Source organism: Eublepharis macularius, chromosome 14 (genome assembly GCF_028583425.1).
Source record: "Eublepharis macularius isolate TG4126 chromosome 14, MPM_Emac_v1.0, whole genome shotgun sequence".
Taxonomy (NCBI): domain Eukaryota; kingdom Metazoa; phylum Chordata; class Lepidosauria; order Squamata; family Eublepharidae; genus Eublepharis; species Eublepharis macularius.
In genome coordinates, this window is record NC_072803.1 from 40,109,380 (window position 1) to 40,127,038 (window position 17,659).

At 41.2% G+C, this 17,659-nt stretch overlaps 1 protein-coding gene across 2 annotated transcripts; it reads left to right on the forward strand.

The window, feature by feature from the left end:
* The first annotated feature begins 151 nt into the window (after nt 1–151).
* Nucleotides 152–16,451, forward strand: DUSP11 (dual specificity phosphatase 11). 2 transcript variants are annotated; one of them, XM_054998313.1, is made up of 10 exons: nt 152–365; nt 1,577–1,652; nt 2,808–2,939; nt 4,836–4,959; nt 5,559–5,619; nt 7,672–7,718; nt 9,452–9,527; nt 10,723–10,854; nt 11,652–11,696; nt 12,626–16,451. In XM_054998313.1, the coding sequence occupies exons 1-10, from the start codon at nt 232–234 to the stop codon at nt 12,873–12,875; spliced, it is 1,077 nt and encodes a 358-aa protein (XP_054854288.1). In that variant the 5' UTR covers nt 152–231; the 3' UTR covers nt 12,876–16,451. The 2 variants fall into 2 exon arrangements, with proteins under 2 accessions (XP_054854288.1, XP_054854289.1); XM_054998314.1 differs by having other exon boundaries at nt 12,629–16,451.
* Nucleotides 16,452–17,659: the final 1,208 nt, after the last annotated feature.

The following is a 17,659-nucleotide window of genomic DNA, read 5'->3' on the forward strand; positions in this document are numbered from 1 at the left end:
GGAGGCGCTGGAGAGGGCTCGCGCTCTTACGCCAAGCGGGCAGGGACAGAGAGGGTGGGGGCCGCTTCACGGCAGCGAGTTTGGCCCGCGGGACAGCCGGCATTGAAAGCCACCGCCGACCCGAGCGAGAGCGGGGTCAGGAATTGGCGGGGTTGTGCTTTGCCGGCTGGTCTGTAGGGGTCGCTGCCGGGAGCTTAGGAAGGCCGGCGCGGAAGCGCCCGTAGGGACGTGATGACGTTTTTAGAGCGCTTGGGGAGGGCGGCGGCGCGTCGTCTGTGTGAGAACCGGAAACACCTGGATGGTGGGGTAACCCGAGCGGTGGACAGCGGAGCCATGGGCAAGGGGAAATCGAGCATCCCGGACAGGTGAGGGAGCGGCGCCTCCCCAGGCGACAACCGCGATATTTCAGCGCCCATCCCCGATCTAATTTGGGTCGTGGACATTTCACGTTCCATGGAGTTACCAGCCTCCAGGTGGAGCCTGGAGATCTCCCGTAAATGCAACTGATCTCTAGGCCACAGTTGCCCGAGAGAAAATGGCTGCTTGGGGAGGCGGGATCTGTGGCATTATACCTCGCTGATCTCCCTCCCCAAACCCTCTCCTCTGCAAGCTCCACCCCCCCAAATCTCCAGGAATTTCCAGTCCGCAGCTGGCACCCGCCCTCCGCCCCAGAAAACGGCCCGATAAGAACCGAGTAGATTCCAGAAGCGTCAGAGTGTTGAGAAGCGCGCGGTGTCTGTTAAAGGGTTGAGGAAAAATCAGCCCGCTGAAGCGCCTGAGTCTTGACCTTATATAACCCTCAAGGGAAGCTTTGGTGATGTGAATGTCCCCGTCTCCCCCCCCCTCCCCATTTGTGGATGTATAGAAATACTGGTGCTCATGTTACTTCTTAGAGTAATATTAACAAGCAAAATAAAAAGTCATTGTGGGGGTTTCTTGGAGTTACTTGAAGCAGAATGCCAGTGCCATTTAAGAGAGTCACTAAACTTATCCCAGCATAAGCAGTTGTGAGTGAGGGCTTATTTCCTCAGAGTGCATGTACTGAGTAATGGGGGGGGGCTCTCCCAAGTTCCGTGGGGAAAATTGGTGGAAATCAGTGCAACCTTATTTATGAACACTGGCACTTTTAAAAAACAAAAGCACTACGTATTGGTATTCTGTACTCTGTGAGTAGAAAAGTGGGAACCTGGTTTGGTTTTCCACATCAGCGCCCTTGGCTTCATTTTTCCTGGTTGGGTGGGCCTTCCTGTTCTCTGTTTCTAAATGGATTTATACATTGTTTTCAGCAATGGTTGGAAAAGGAAGGTCTTTAACACAGGAAGATTAATGTCTGGAAGATCTAGTTCATGGTCTTTTCTTTGGCCGTCATTATAGTCTTCATACATCAACTTTATCATCTGATTGTTCTGTCCTCTTTGCAAGTGGCCCTGATTCTATAGGAGCACATTCCATGGATTTCAGTATCTGAGAAAGTTTGCTTAGGTTTTTGCAGCCTTACAGACCCGTACATGCATACAAACCACAGTTCTTTTAGTATGGAAGCCAGTGTAGAATAACTGTAAGGCCTTTCTTCTAGATGGACTCATTACCTACCTCTTGGAAAAAGGATATCTGGGACGCGCTTTATTGCTTTCAAAGTTCCTCTTAAACAGGTAGGTAATATGTTTGGAGATAGAACAATACTTTTACTTTTGGTTTTGTTATATTGATGTCCATGAAGGGAATAGAACAGTGAGCTGGCAGCATGAAGGGCCTGTTCAGTTTTAAAACAGTAATGTTTTTTTGCCCATAACAGGCTAGAATTAGATGACACTTAAGAACATCAGCTAGACAATTTAATAATGTACATCAGTTAGAGAATAGATACAAGAGAAAACAGCATCTCTGGAGTTTGATGTTACAGGCATTACGCCAAAATTATGCCTCTGGTACAATATGTCAGATTGGGCAGGGTGGATTTGTGCCAGAAGAACAACTTGTTTTAGTGTAGCTTTTCATATCAGTTTTGCTTCATGTCTACAGTACAACTGATTGTGATATCTGATCTGTGTCTGAAGTGGGAGCCTCCCTATCCTCTTCCTTGTCAGATGAGTTAGCAATTGGATGTAGGAGTTTTCTGGATTGTTTTGTACTTTATGCAAGTAGAGGAATCTGGTTTAGTTTTAACATGTTTGCATCATGCATGTTTTGCTTGCCGTTGCTTTTATTCACATGAGACAACCACATTCATTTGATTCTGAACTTATTATCTGTTTAGTATATTTTTATACCACACTCTGTTCAAGAAGTTCAGGGGGGTATATATGATTCTCTCTTCAACATTTTATCCTAATTTTCTCTGTGAGGAGGAATAAAACTTTTATGGGTTGTCAGCCCAAAATGGTTAAAAGCAAGCTCTTAGACCTAATAGCTGAGTCTCAAGTTATCCAGAAATAATGACTGCTTATGGGTTTGAGTTCTTTTAGCAGAAGAAACTTATCTAGTAGTATGTGCTGTGTTACAGTATTTTTCCAGAGAGGGAGCTGTCTTGGTCTGATGTCTTAACAACCTCTGTTCACACTTTTAAACATGTTTTTATTCTAGTAAAAACTTTCATGGACTGTATCCAATCTGATGAAGTGGGCTCTAGAGACTGAAAGCTTGGACTAAAATAAAGATTTGTTAGTCTTTAAGGGCCCACAATGCTCCTCTGTCTTCTTACAATACAGAGCTATGCAAATATAGCTATGCTTCATGATCAGTAATAAAGAGTCTAGACTTTATTCAACCACCCTTTCTAAGATGCTTTCATCCTAATTTCTTTTCAGAGTTTTGAATGGAGACTTGCCCCAAATGAGCGTTTTTCTCCATTAGACCTTGTTAATCAAATTAGAGAGCAGAAAGAAGAACTTGGCTTGATCATTGATTTAACATATACTGCTCGCTATTATGAGCCAGAGGTAAGTTTTACAAAACATGCCTTAAAGGTTTGGTAGTCTTCTTCAAAAGGAAATGCTTGTTAAAAGGAAGATCTTGCTTCTTGTTTGAAAAGTAGTTTCTTTAATGATCAGGATTTTGGTAAAAGCTTTAAAAAGCCAGTTTGGTGTAGTGGTTAAGAGCACGGGACTCTAATCTGGAGAGCCGGGTTTGATTCCCCACTCCTCCACAAAGCCAGCTAGGTGACCTTGGGCGAGTCACAGTTCTCTTGAGCTCTCTTAGCCCCACCCACCTCACAGGGTGATTGTTGTGGGGTAATAATAGTAACACTTTGTAAACCGCTCTGAGTGGGCATTAAGTTGTCCTGAAGGGCGGTATATAAATCGAATGTTATTATTATTATTATTAAAATAAATACATTTTGTTAGCATTAAAATTACAGATTTGGAATGGGCCTTACATGATGGACAATGTGATTGATACCCCTCCTCAGGGCTAGAAATCCCACACAATGAAATTAAAACATTATAATCCATCTCATAAATTGGAGAACAGTGAAAAGTACAACATATCCAATAAACAATGCAGCATAAAGAGTAAGGAAAAGAATGCCAAAAGTTTTTACAGGCAATTAGAACCCCCTTACTTTTATAGAAAATGCCCTTCTGTTTTTCCACATCACTGTTTCCTTTATAAAATGATCCCCTGATCTGTTCCATTTTACTCATCTGCAGAATGATAGAAGTGTGCATGCTTTCTTGGCCTCCTTAGGCAAGCCATTCATCCAGGGGGAAGCAACAAAAGGGAATGCTCTAATACAGACAGTTCCCCCCACTCCCCTTGGCAGGGTGGTACATTCAGAAGGCTTCACTTAGCAAAGATTGTCAAGACAGGTGCTCCTGTAGATAAGTGGGTCCTAGGCCATGAAGGGCTTTGTAGGTAATAACCAGCACCTTGAATTGAGCCTGAAAACTAACTGGTAGCAGTGGTGTGAATTGCAGAATAGATGTAATGTGTGTACTCTTCCTGGTTCCCAGTAATATGTGCACCACAGCGTTCTGCACCAGCTGGAGTCTGAGTTCAGCGTAACTGGGATGAGTGTTAAATACAGCATAAAATAGCACAAGCCTTTTTTGCAACCACATCACTCTGCAAACTCATGTTCAGCTTGCAAGGTATGGCATACAGCTGTATACAGATTGGTTGCTTACAGCTGTAGCATGCAGGGAAGCAATGTGAAATGTTTTTAGAAGGCTGTGTGTGTGTTTGGGGCTTATTGCCCATGAACCTGACTGGGATATGGTATTTTGGCCAAAATGGGAGAATTATTCTTGATTTCCCATGGAGCTGTCCACACCTGTAACACAGCAAATTACTACAATGTTGTAGTTAGAGTTTGCTACCTGGGAAGAGGGTGTGGGGATTGTGCCATCCAGCCTCTTTCTAGGAGACATTAAATGCATGCTATAGTCTTGTGAGTAGCTACAAGTATACTGTGTGACTCAGGACAGCTGTAGGAGTTTTCTAAAACCCCATCATTGTTCTGCAGAGACATCATATGGGTTGGCTCCAGGGGGGCAGGTCAAGGGGAAATTCCCATGTGGATACTCTTCAATTAGAAAGAAATGCCAGTGGTGCTTGTTGGGTCTAAGCCTATAGTTTGGCTTGGAAGGAAAAGCCAGTGAGGTTTCTGAACTCCCATTCTACATTCCTTTGCTTCATAACTGCCTAGAAAATAGGCAAAACTTGTGCATAAAGAGATCTCTGGGGGGAAGAGTCACAATTTGTCTTTGATCTCATTAGTACCTAAACATTGAGAATAGATCAGATATCCCTTAAAGGGGTAGATGGTGATGTTGGCTTCTATTTGTGCTCTCTACAACCATTATATATCAAAAGAGCTTTGTCCATTCTTATAGGAGCTACCAGATAGACTGCAGCATTGTAAGATTATGACAGTTGGACATGAAATACCAGATAACGAGACAGTTGTTAAATTCAAAAGTGTTGTGAAGCAGTTCTTGATGGAGAACCAACATAATGGTGAGAATGATCTAATGTGATTCAGTCCTGATTTTTTTCTCAGCCAACAGAGCTGTTGTTACCATATTTTCAGTATGCATAGCACGTGTATGATTTTAATTTAGTAGTTTTTCCTGCTTCTTGCACCATGGGCTTCTGTTGGCTGTCTATACTGCACAGTTCTTCTACAGGGCGTAAGCAAAGCTGATGGGTTGCTTCCCTAAGGAGCTTACAGTCTAAAGCTTGACATTGAGGGGAGAAGAGGGAAGGAATGGGGGAGAGAAAGGTAACTGTTCTCTTGTTGGTACGTGCTTGCCATCTTTACACTGAAAGCTAAAACTGTTCCCCAGGATAATGGTGAACAGTAGGTGCTTTTTACCTTTTCATCAAGTTTTTACTTAGTTTGGTTTTCACTAAGGTTGAACTCCAAAATACAGAGTGTTTAGTCTCCTGTGTAATTACATCAGCTTTTTAGTGGTTTATGAACAATCTAATTCTTAGCTATAAACAGTGCTTTGTAGGAATGTCAGCATTATCGAACTACGTAACAAACAAGGGCAAATGAATAAAATTCTGTGCAACTGAGGAATGTACAAAAACATGAATTCTCTGTCTTTTAGATAAACTTATTGGAGTTCACTGCACGCATGGCTTGAATCGAACTGGTTACCTTGTTTGCAGGTGAGTTGCCTGAGAAACAAATGCTGCTGATCTGGGGGGGGGGGGCGGGGTCACGCGGGCTTTGTAGATATTGAATATCTGTCACACAGATTCTTGCTGAATATATAGTCAGCAGTCTAGATCCTAGACCTTCCTTCTGCTTGCGCTCCTCTTCATCTGTTGCAGAGGTGGTCTTCTGCTGCAAAACATGTATTCCTCTGGCGCAAGGCCAATGTCTTCCAAGGAGCCAGAGTGCTTAGTGCGAGAATGTACTTTGTGAAATAGACAAAGAGGGGAGTACAAATAGAAAGAAGGTATAGGGTCCAAGTCTTCATAGATAAAAGCCTTTGTCTGATACGTGTATTTATGTCATGCTGCTTGCAAGCACTGCTCTATTCAAGGTGCTGGTTCTCACCTACATGGCTTGGGACTAGGGTGTCTGAAAAACTATCTCCTCCCATACTTTTCTACCCTGGAGTTAAGATCACATTCAGATGCCTTACTGGTTGCCCTGTCAGCCAAAGAAGCTCAATTGGTGGGTACATGAGAGGGCCTTTTTGGTGGCAGCCCCATGATTATGGAACAGCATCTCCAGGGAGGTGTGCCTGGCCCCTCAGGTTTTTATGCCTGCTGCAAACCGCCTTGTGTGCCATAAGGGAGAAAGGTAGCATACAGATTTTAAATAAAATAATAATAAAATTTGCTACCCAACTCTAGATTTTAGTGTGATTTAAGGTGTGCCACATCAGCCATGCCACTATCATTTTCTGCTTGAAGGAAGGAAAGACAGAGACACGTGTTGGGTAAAATCTGTAACCCAACTTCTCTGGGGCAGGTTGGGGTGTATCCTAGAGGCTGCTGCTGCAGAGCCCAACAGTTCATCTCTGCATTGGAAGTGTTAATATTACAGCATGGTTTTCACTGACAGTGCCCCTTCCATTGCTAAGGGGCAAATAAACTATCCTCTGTCATGTAAGGCAGGGTTCTGCCCTTTGCTCTGAAAACTGGGCTATGATACAATCCACTTCACAGCAGCCTGTGAGTTATTTGGAGGACTGTTCTAGATAGCTTCTCCGCTTCCTCAAAGCTAGAGTACCGCAGGAATTTTCTAAAGCTTTAAATGGTGTTAAGCAACATTGTTTTCCTTCATTCTTGAAATACATTCTTGTGTTCATCGTGAAGCTATCTTGTGGCAATCCTGTGCATGCTTACTGAACTTCCCATCTAAACATGGATAGGGTCAAACTGTTAAGAGTTTTTTGGTTTATTTAGAATAGTTTAGCCTGCCTTTCTCCAATAAAGAACTCTGTTTACAACAGTGCTCCCCATTGTGGTGCCAGCCACTACTTTCCCTGGAGCCTGTCAAAGTTTTCAGAAAGTGGGAGGGGCCATTGTAAAGCAGGGCTTGTTATTGGCTACCCACATTCAAATGAAAGTGTTTTCCAGCTTCTGGAAGATCAGGAGGACTACTAAGCACTTGGGCTTTCTTTAGCTAGAGTGTGGTTCCATTGCCCCAACAGTCCTGACTGTTACCATGAGCTTTTTTTGCAAAGCAGAAAGGGAGCTTAGTCGAGGGATCTGCCTGTTGCATGAGGGTAGATGAATGTCCAGAAATAGTAACGCTCCCATTCTTTCTCCAGGCTTGTTGTCCTTCCAGGGGCTGGACCATGCTTCCAATGAAAAAACAGATAATACTAGGGACTTTGAATAAGGCATTTGCCCTGTGATTCTTTTGTAAAGGGAGGAGGGAGGTATTGTTTTTGACACCGCCTCCTGCAGCAGCCATTTGGGGTTTGGCTCTGCCTCTTGTGGAAGTCAGTGTGAGTAGCACTTACTGCCCCCCTCTGAAAATTCCAAAGATGCCCTCAGGCTCAATAAAGTTGGGGACCCCTACTTACAATCTAAGTTTTGCTATATGCCTGATTTTTGTGTCCGTGGTGGAGCATATTGATTTCAGGAATGCTAATTTTCTGGGTTTCTGCAGGAATAATGTTTTCAAATGTACATACAACCTTCTGTAAATATTCTAGTGCTGTTCTTTGCTTTTATGAATGCCATCTTGCTGTTGTTAAGGTACCTAATTGATGTTGAAGGAATGGATCCAAACATGGCAATAGAATGTAAGTTTTCCACTGTTATTTGCATTGTTCAGTGGGTTCGGGGCAAATAATTTCTTTTTTTCAAAAACATACCCTTAAGTTTGGATGGAAACTATAGCAACAAAATTTTGTGGTACGCTTTCCTTCTGCCAGTGAGAAAATGCTATAACAGCACATACAGGATTTATATCATATTAATTTAAACAAGGAGACACTTCTAGGATTGTGCCAGAGGGCAATACACCCAGGCTTGCTTCAGATCCTTTTCAAATAACCCCTTCTTTTTGGTTGCAAGTGGAGTCTGAGGCTTGCATCCCATGGCATGTTTCTGCTAATTAGGGGATTTGGGACAGTTTCCTCTTTCTGCTGCATACCTCTGACCTCTCTCTCCTCCTCAAAGCTATTCCTGTCACCCAGGCACAGCATTTTAGAGAACTGGTCACTTCCTGTTCCCCCTGAATACTAACTTTCAATTTTTTTAATTGAATATTAGAAAAATTGGGGGGGAACCTCTTATAAAATACTACTTAGAATTATGAGTGTAAGTCAAAAACTTATTTACATGGCACAGTATTGGTTTTAATTTTTGTCTACTTTTCATATAACTGTGAGTGATGTGTTACTGAACAGATCAACATTATTCCAAAGTTTAATGCAGGATTCAGATTTTCTGATAGTCTTTAAAGATGTAAATCAGCCATTAGCTCCCTCCCCTGCCCTGGTTGGAAGCTGTTTGAAAGAAAGATTATTATTTGTGCTTTGTACAATAACTCCAGTGTTGACTGTGAAAAAAAGATGTGCCTGGGTGTATTGCTAATGTCTGTTTTTAACCCCCACACCACTTTTGCATGTGGTACAGAGAGAGGCTGCAATCTTATGTATTAGGAGTACATAATGATTTGGTATATTGGGCTGCTCAGTTGCTTGCATTACTGTTTTTGTAATTGTTTGAATAAAAGTAGCACATTTAAATGTTACAAATACATCAAACAGTACAATCTTGTTTGAAGTCAAATAATTCACTTAAAATAGTAAGTTCTAATAAGAATATAAATATTACATATATGTACATTTTCTTGCAATTTTCAATTTTTTCCAAGGGGCAGGTGAAATCTGGGAGGAATCCCGCCCCGCCCCCCGCACTGCCCCCCACACACACACTTGTAGTTTTCTATTTCCATAGCTGAGAAATAACTGGTCCAAATTTCAGTTGAGCCATAAACTTGCCGGGTGGTTTAGGCAAGTCAGAGTTCTTTCAGTTTGCCCCCTCACTTTCAATATAAAGATAATACTAACCTACGCTACAAGATTGTTGAAGGACTTCTTACAATGCCGTTTTTTCAAACTTCTGACTTCTAGGGAATCCCTTCCAGGTCAACTTATCTGTAAAGGAACTTGCCATACATTTCCTATTAACCCCAGTACGTGGCAGAGGATTCTGGAGCATGTTCTGGATGCATGCCTGGTTTTTGTAGGACATTGGGCCATAACTACTGTGCCCCTCCCTTGCCTCCTGTATGATATGAGCCCCTTTTACAAACCCCCATTACTGCCCATTGAAAGAGAAAGGCATAATATCAGCTGCTACTGGTTGTTTTCTTAGGGTTCCCTAGGATACAGCTTGAAAATTAGTAATTAAATGTACACGAAACTTGGTGGTGAGGTAACAGCAAGCATAGATGTTCTGCTGCTTCAAGCATCTAATTTGGAATTGGTGCTTTTTGAAATAACTTTGAAACTTGTTTTTCTTCTAGTGTTTAATAGATGCAGAGGGCATTCTATAGAGAGGAAGAACTATATCAGCGACCTTAGAAGAGGACCTGTCCACAGGTATGCTGTTTTCACTTCAGCCTTATTAGCTAAGTTACATTGCCTTTGCCTGCTATGAAGAAACAGGAATTAGAGGGAGAAAGTGGTTTTACTCTCATATCTACCACAACCTTCTCTATCAATAACACGGGCAAAGTACCTGATCAGAATAGTACTACAAACGTAAGTCCAAAGAAGTATAACATTCAAACCCATGCGGTCCTCTTAATAGCATTCTCTGCATAACAACCCCTTTGTAGATAAATGAGGACAATCCATTTGATTTGTTTGTAGGACCTTTTAGTCCTGAATCAGTTCTTGTAGATGATCTAAGCAGTGAGCCAAATGTCACATCTGGGGACCCTGTTCGTTCTCATCTGAGGAAAGTTCTTTCTCAGTTCCATTTGTGAAGCATGAGCAAGTGGCTCCTGTAAGAACCAACCTGGTGTCTTAATTTGAGGTGAGGCTTTGACCTGTGTTTTGGAAAGTAAGACCTGATCCTGGAAACAGTCTTCACATTAGTAAGTTTTTTTCTTCACTGCATATGCATATTGATTGATAAAGAACTGAGTAAAATGTGTCCCCGTAGTTACCAGAGTGAGTTTCTTAGAATCTTAAAAGGGATTAGAGGGAATAACAGAGAAGAAAAGGGTGGTCAAAGGTTGGAGGGAGGCCCTTGTATGCAAAGGTTTTGTACTTCAGAATGCCAGTTGCCTGAAGTTTATAGCAGGCTGTGATGTTGTTGGTTTCTCAAAAATCAAATGGCTAGCCAGTTTAGATAATGGAATGCTGGACTAGATGGGTGCCACGGTCATACTTCAGCTTAGACTGACCCTGGATGAGTCACTGTGCCAAGTGAATTTGGACTTGTGAGTCACCATATCCAAAAAGTTGGGAACCACTGTTAGAGGCACATAGGCCCTCCTCCTCAGCTCCTTTGTACTGGTCCCTGTTGACCAGGCAAAAGAAGGAACCCCCTCTCTCATAGGTCAGTCTACACCAGCCATGCCAAGGCCCCAACTCAGAAGCTCGAGTGATCCTTCCAAAATGTGTCCCATTTCAAATTAACTTCCTTTTCAGTGTTGCAGAAATCTACATATAGTAATCTTTGAATTTACAGCTGATGGCCATTGCTAGTTTATGTCCATTCTATCAAAGCAATACTTTCTTTAAACATTTAAATATATATAACTCTTGCTAATGTTTTTCTTTAAAGGAATCATCATGCAGCTGACTCAGGATATGGTTGGATGAATAAAGGACACTTCAGACCTGCACACGACTCTGGTTTTCAAGCAGCTGACTATAACCCACGAAATGTGCAAGAGTTTGCATTGCAACATCAAAGGTTTTCATTTCTCTTTTCCCCTCCTTCCAGAATGTTCAGTATAATAAAGGCAGGAGAAAGTATGATGTCATGTGCCTGAACTCTTTGCCATATAATGATTCACCACTTGACAATTTTTCTATTTTTCTATCTCTCTGAGTATAAACTTGGTCAACCCTTTAAGCTTTCTGTTGAAAGTTTTGAAACAAATTAGAAAAAAATTAGTCAGATCTCTACTGCAGGGGTGATCCAAGTCCACACTTTAATAAGAGGAACAGTCTCTTCTGCTCCTATGAGGATAATGCTAGTTCTAGATAGCAGGATGCTTAAGAAGGTTCTGGGAGTCTTGTGCACCTTGGAGGCTAAGATAATTGAAGAAGAGCCTTGCTAGATCAGATCAGTGACCCATCTAGTTCAGTATCCTGTTTAGAGGTCAGCCGTTTTCCCTGAAGGACCAAGAGACAAGAGGCCAAGGCTTTCCCCTGACATTGTTTTCTAGCACAAGTATTCAGAAATTTAATACCTCTCAATGTGGAAGTTTCTGTTAATCATTGTGGCTAATCTATACATTCCCCTTTTAAAGCCATCCATGCTCAGAACCATCATTATGTCCACTGGCAGCGTTTTCCACAGTTTTAATTACTTGTCAATTAAAGATGCGCTCACTTTTTTCCATCCTGAATCTATTGCCTATCTGTTTTGATAGGTGTCTGAATTCTGGTAGTATGAGATAGGGAGAACAAAGTTCTCTCTATTTTTTCTCCAACTCGTACATACGACTTTTGAGTGCCAGCAGCCTTTTACCTTTTCTGTTATAGGCACTTCCGTGGTAGAAGAGGAAGGGATGGACAAAACTCATACAGGTAAGAGAATTCCTAGCATCTTACAAATAATTTAATTGTATCTCTGGCTTATATGTCTTGGGGAGGATACTTCTATTCAGTTTGTGTATGTAGTAGCAACAATCACTCACATTTTCATGGAAAACATAAATCACACAAATTAAATTTGAATATCTGATTTGCATAGTTATACTTCCAAAGCAAGACTTTCCAAAACAGATTTTTGTAAAGTGCTTGGGGGCCGGCAGGGAAGAAAGAAGGGCACATTGATTGGAACTCTCTGAGTGGTATGAGTTAATCTCAGAACCGTTATCTTCAGCATAATGGCTGGGAACATAATTCTTAAAAGTGAAAAATGCAGTTTTGTGCCAGATACTAGATTTCATGGTTGCATGGTACACCCTAGCAGTACCAAATACAGTCAGCCAGGCAAAGCTCCTGGCTCCAGCCAGACTACTCCTTACAGTAGTCTGAGATGACTGGAAAATATCTGGAGTGTAACGCAGTATCTTCTATGACAGTGCAAAGAACTTCAAACTGTAACTCCTGCCCCTTGCCTGAGTAAAGACACAATGTTCAGTTAACACTCCCCCCTGCTATGGCAACTCTCAGGTAGTACAAAATAATATCTTTAGTTTCTCTAGTCACTGAGGAGTGGCCCCTCTAGTGATTGGGGATCTTGTTCCATTTCATGTGAGTTAGTGGATCTCCTATGCCTAAGTTCATATGCAAAGGGTGACCTGAGTGAAGCTTATTTTCTTTATGACCCATCATTCTCTCTGAGAGTCGGATAGCCTACTTTGGCAGACCCTTCCTCCTTCAGGATACTGAAGTGTTGCTGTTCAAATGTAAAAGGATTTGGGAATAGCCTTGAGGCTCTTTGTAAACTTGCAGTGTGGTTGGAAGTTCTTTGTGAATCCTTTAAGAACTGCTTCTATTCACTTTTTCAGAAGACGTTCTAGTAAGAACCCAATCATCCCCACCTATTACGACGAAGATCAGTCTGCTTACGGTCCTTGGTATCCCCCTGCATCTGACACCATCCAGCAAAGATGGAGTCACAGTAGAAGACACGACAAGTGGTTTGATTCACCTCACCATCCCCATTTGCAGCAATATGAATCCTCTTTTCCAATGCAAAACCCTCATTATCCTCTCCAGCAAGGAAGATACAACACAGACAGACATAACTTTTATTGATGGGATTGCAGTTGGCAAAGAGGACAGTAATGGAAGAACTACTCTTTCTTATTTATTATTCAGTCATCCAGTGGTAACCTGCTGGCTGTGTTAAATCATCGCTGGGTTGCTGCTGTAAAGCCAGATGTCATTTAGGTGATAAGAGCAGTGAAATATTAAGTTGTCCCTATGGGTTGATCTTTTAAAATATGAAATAAAGTATATTTGGGACATACATGCCACCCTGCTCGGGAAACTTTTTTTTTTGGATATTATGTTTGAAATGTAATTGTGTTCAATAAAGATTATCTTCCTATACAACTCTTGAACATTGTGCCACAACATGTCCAGAATATGGAGCAGGTTTGGTTCTTGTTCTGAAATAATTTTTTTCCTCATAACACAAAGAATCCAGTTGGTAACCAGAGTACAGAATTTGGTTCATCTGTTACCACTGTAGCTCAAGAAATTCTTCCTATAATGGCCAGTTCCTAGAAAAGAAGTAATAACACTGTTGTGTCAGTCTGTTTCACAGATTACTGAAGCATGGGAGATGGGTCCCAAGTCACATGGAAGAAACTCTAAGCCTGCATAAGTAATTATGAATCAGGGCTGAAGAATTCTTACAAGTTGGGTTTGGATTTTCCATAAGGAAAAATTTGGATAGAAATCCTGTCACTCATATCTCCCCCACTCTTTTTGTGTGTATTGCTTTGTTTGGTCTAGCATCGTTTGATTCACTTGTTTGGGACACCTAAAACTAATTCCTTCTACACACTATACTATTCCTACCATGAAGCAAAGTGAGATATCTTGGATGCTATTAAGACAGGGGTGGGCAATTGTTTTGGCTCGGGGGCCACTTTGTGGGAGCAGAGGTTAGCGGAGAGCCGCACCTTTTAAAATGATTGCATTCATTAGTTAACTTTGCATTTCAGAAAAGGTATAAATTGTATCATAAAAATCAATAAATATAAATTAAATAAAATAGTGGTAGTTTTATTCAATTTATTTATTGTGCTAATTTCATATCATCTATAGCTGCAAGCACATCTAATTCTAGAATCAGTGTAATGAGACAAATGTAGGAATGAAGGAAATGAAGGAAATCTCAGTTCAAGGCAGATTTTTCTGACTGTCTTGGCGGGCCACAAACAACTCTGTAGCGGGCCGCATGTGGCCTGCGGGCCGCAATTTGCCCACCCCTGTATTAAGCAGCATGGAAGGCAGAAAGATGTGACCTGGTTCAGTACCTGTGGGAAATTCTGCTACACAAGCTTGATTGAAATAAATCAATGAGACTTAAGACTGTGCAGTCAAATAATAAAGAATCTAAATCCAACCAGAACATCATGTTTTTTTTTAATACAACTTCCTGGAGCACAGTAATTGCTAACATTTAGTAACAATTGCAAACATTCTGATCTACTATATTAGCTCCTTATTGTCTGCTTTTGGTTCTCTAGGTAGCATGAGGGGCAGTGTGTGTGGAGGGGGGACAAATACTTCTGGTTGTACAATAGCCATATCAGGTTCTTGTCAATGCTGCTGGTGAACAGGATGATCACAACTGACATTTCTGTTGCATGATGCTTCCACTTTTCCTGATTGTTGAGCCGTCTCTGTGGCTGAAGAAAGGCTCTTTGTGCATAAGCTTAACAGGAGATGGTGCTTGTTAGGCAAGAGCAAAGCTTTGTTTGCTGTTTGTATAAATACAGGTAGACGCTGAAGTGACATTTAACTCCTACTGATAATCATGTCTGTCATGGACAAAGACAAAAGCCAATCCTAAACACCCCAATCAGTAATAAAAATAGACCCCATTGGACAAAAGGAGGTAAATTTTGCTGACTCCCTACCTTACCCAACATAATTCTGACACCAGAAAATTGCTGCTATGAACCAAAGTACTGCAATGATGATGGACAGGGATTTTAATTCCCCTTCATCCATGTGTTCTTTTTGGGGCTAAAGATGCATGTGCTAACGCACAAAGTCTCCATATCCTAGCAGGCAAAGAGCCGAAACTTGTATGCAATGTCATCATGTCTCTTTGGGCTTGTTCTGCAAGGTAGATTTTTTTTAAAAAACCTATTAAATAGCAATGTTTTCTCTTATTTGTCTGCTACTTGGCTGGAGAAGGATAGGTAGAGCAAGGGGCACAATCCCTGAGAAATACATCTCAATTGAATCAGCAAAGTGGGCTAACCCCTGGGAATATTTTGTATTAAAGCAAATTGAAAGTAATCCTGATTTGATATGTACTAATATTACAGATATTAATTACTAATATTATGTACTAATATTACAGGAGCCCTGTGGCACAGAGTGGTAAGCTGCAGTACTGCAGCCCAAGCTCTGCTCAAGTCCTGAGTCTGATTCTGGCAGAAGCTGGGATCTGGTAGCCAGCTCAAGGTTGACTCAGCCTTCCCTCCTTCCGAGGTCAGTAAAATGAGTACCCAGTTGCCTGGGGGTAAAGTGTAGATGACTGGGGAAGGCTATGGCAAACCACCCCATAACAGAAGTCTGCCAAGAAAAAGTCGTGATGCGATGTCCCCCCCCCCCCATGGGTAAGTAATGACTCGGTGACTGGCTACTTTTACCTTTTAATATTACAGAAACTAAATCATTTTTAAGAAGCAAAAATCAGATTTTTTGGTCACCTCTGTAAGGCTTGTGTAGGAGAACTTTTGGATGGATTTGCTGCCCTGTAAATGAGTGGGCACCCACTTCCTGTCTCTGAAATAAATTTTGTTTGCAAATCGTGGTCTTAGTTTAGCAGCTGCGGCTTGAAGTATACAAATATGCAAATTAGACCAGTCGCTGTAAATATAATATGCAACCCTCAGGAAAATGTGTGCTCATGCAAGGGAAACTTTCTAATTTGCCTTTTTTAGGCACTTGCTTAAAAATATTTTCCTTTAAGCCAAAGACCTAAATTAAGGAGCAAAAAGGGGCAGCTCCCTATGGGGGTAGGGGGTGGGGAAAGCATGGCTTGTTCAGACTGTCAATGCTGTGTGCTCCAGAGGCACTGGAAAACGCTCACCGGTCCCTGTATGGCTTGGCACAAATATAAACTGGGGTCTTCCTCTACTGTATTACGGTATGTACTGTACAAGCATAACAACAACTAGGGCAGAGATTGTTCATCAGCAAACATGAAACTTCTTTATCTGCTATGTTACAGTCCACGAAAAGCAAAACAGATTGATTCAATCTAGATCACTTGTGATCTAACGCAAAGTATTTGTAAGAAAAATGTCCAATGTAAATCTATCGTATGTGATATTTCCTAAACACGAGTACAGTATGATTTGATATTCAAGCATATTATGTCTGCTTAGTGACAAGAAACTAAAACTTAACAGATTTGTTTGGTGCTGCCTATGCAGCAAGGACATTAAGCAGCATCAATTACTTAAAGGTGGAATTAGTAGTCCTAGTTTGTAGGCTAAGGCCCCAGAATTTTCCAGAAGTAAGGGTTCTGGGCAGAACAGTATTTTTTGTGACATGGAGAGTCAATAGCCATGCTATCTGTTTGCTAACTATAACCTAGTAACTTGTTACAACCCTTGAGGTTTTCTTTTGCATAATAAAGCAAGCACTACATTTAATAAAAGATTTTAAATTCAAAATGTTTTACATTTTTTTAAAACCTGGTTTTATTTTAAAAATCACTTTTTTTCTGCTGAGTGAAAATTTTTACCATTTGAATATGGTGTTTCCTTCTGGCATAATGCCTGCTCTTCACTTCTGTCCTGATCTCAGTAACCAACACAATGGCCTTTCTTCTATCTGCAGAGTGCTTCCCTGTAAAGTGTTTTTTGGGGAGGAGGGGGTCTGGGGAGAACTTGAGAGAGAATAATTCTGGTAGCCCTAAATAGAAAGACTTATGGTCTAACTAAATCAAAAAGAGTCCAGTAGCACCTTTAAGACTAACCAATTTTATTGTAGCATAAGCTTTCGAGAATCAAGTTCTCTTCGTCAGATGCATGATACAGAGACTGGTCAAATACAGAAGTGGAGGGAAAGAAGGGGAGGAGAGAGAAGAGGCAATTAGGGGGGGGGAACCAAAACATTCCTTTGCTAGTATATGTAAACATCTCGTTTTGGTGTGTGGATCAGTTGGCTTCAAAGGAGTTTGCCCTGTTATTTTATAGCAGCCAAACAGCTAGACCATCCAATTTTCCCTCCTCTTCTGTATTTGACCAGTCTCTGTATCATGCATCTGATGAAGAGAACTTGATTCTCGAAAGCTTATGCTACAATAAAATTGGTTAGTCTTAAAGGTGCTACTGGACTCTTTTTGATTTTGCTACCACAGACTAACACAGCTAACTCCTCTGCATTTATGGTCTAACTGTCCCTATTCCCTTGTCTTTTCCTTAGTAATTTGTTTATGGAAATGTTCTTGACACTGTATGGAAATGCCTGCCCTTGTCCTTGCCACTAATTGTACTAATCTCACACTATGTAATCTGCCTTGAGTCTCAGTGAGAAAGGCGGAATATAAATAACATAAATATATAAATAAATAAAGTAATAATTTGCTGCCCCTATTTCTTCCTTTTTGGAACACTTTGTTAAATTTTTTCAAAGAAGTTAAAAAATACATCCATGTCTCATTTCTAAGGCATATCTGTGTAAATAGCTGCATGTGAACACCAAGGTTACAAAAGGAACACAGCTTGCCATTTCACTCACTGCAACTGCTGAGGTACATTTTGAACTGCTGATAACATATTTTGAAATAGTATGCTCTTTCCAGTACACATTTAACCCCACCCCCTCAAGCATCAGTTCCT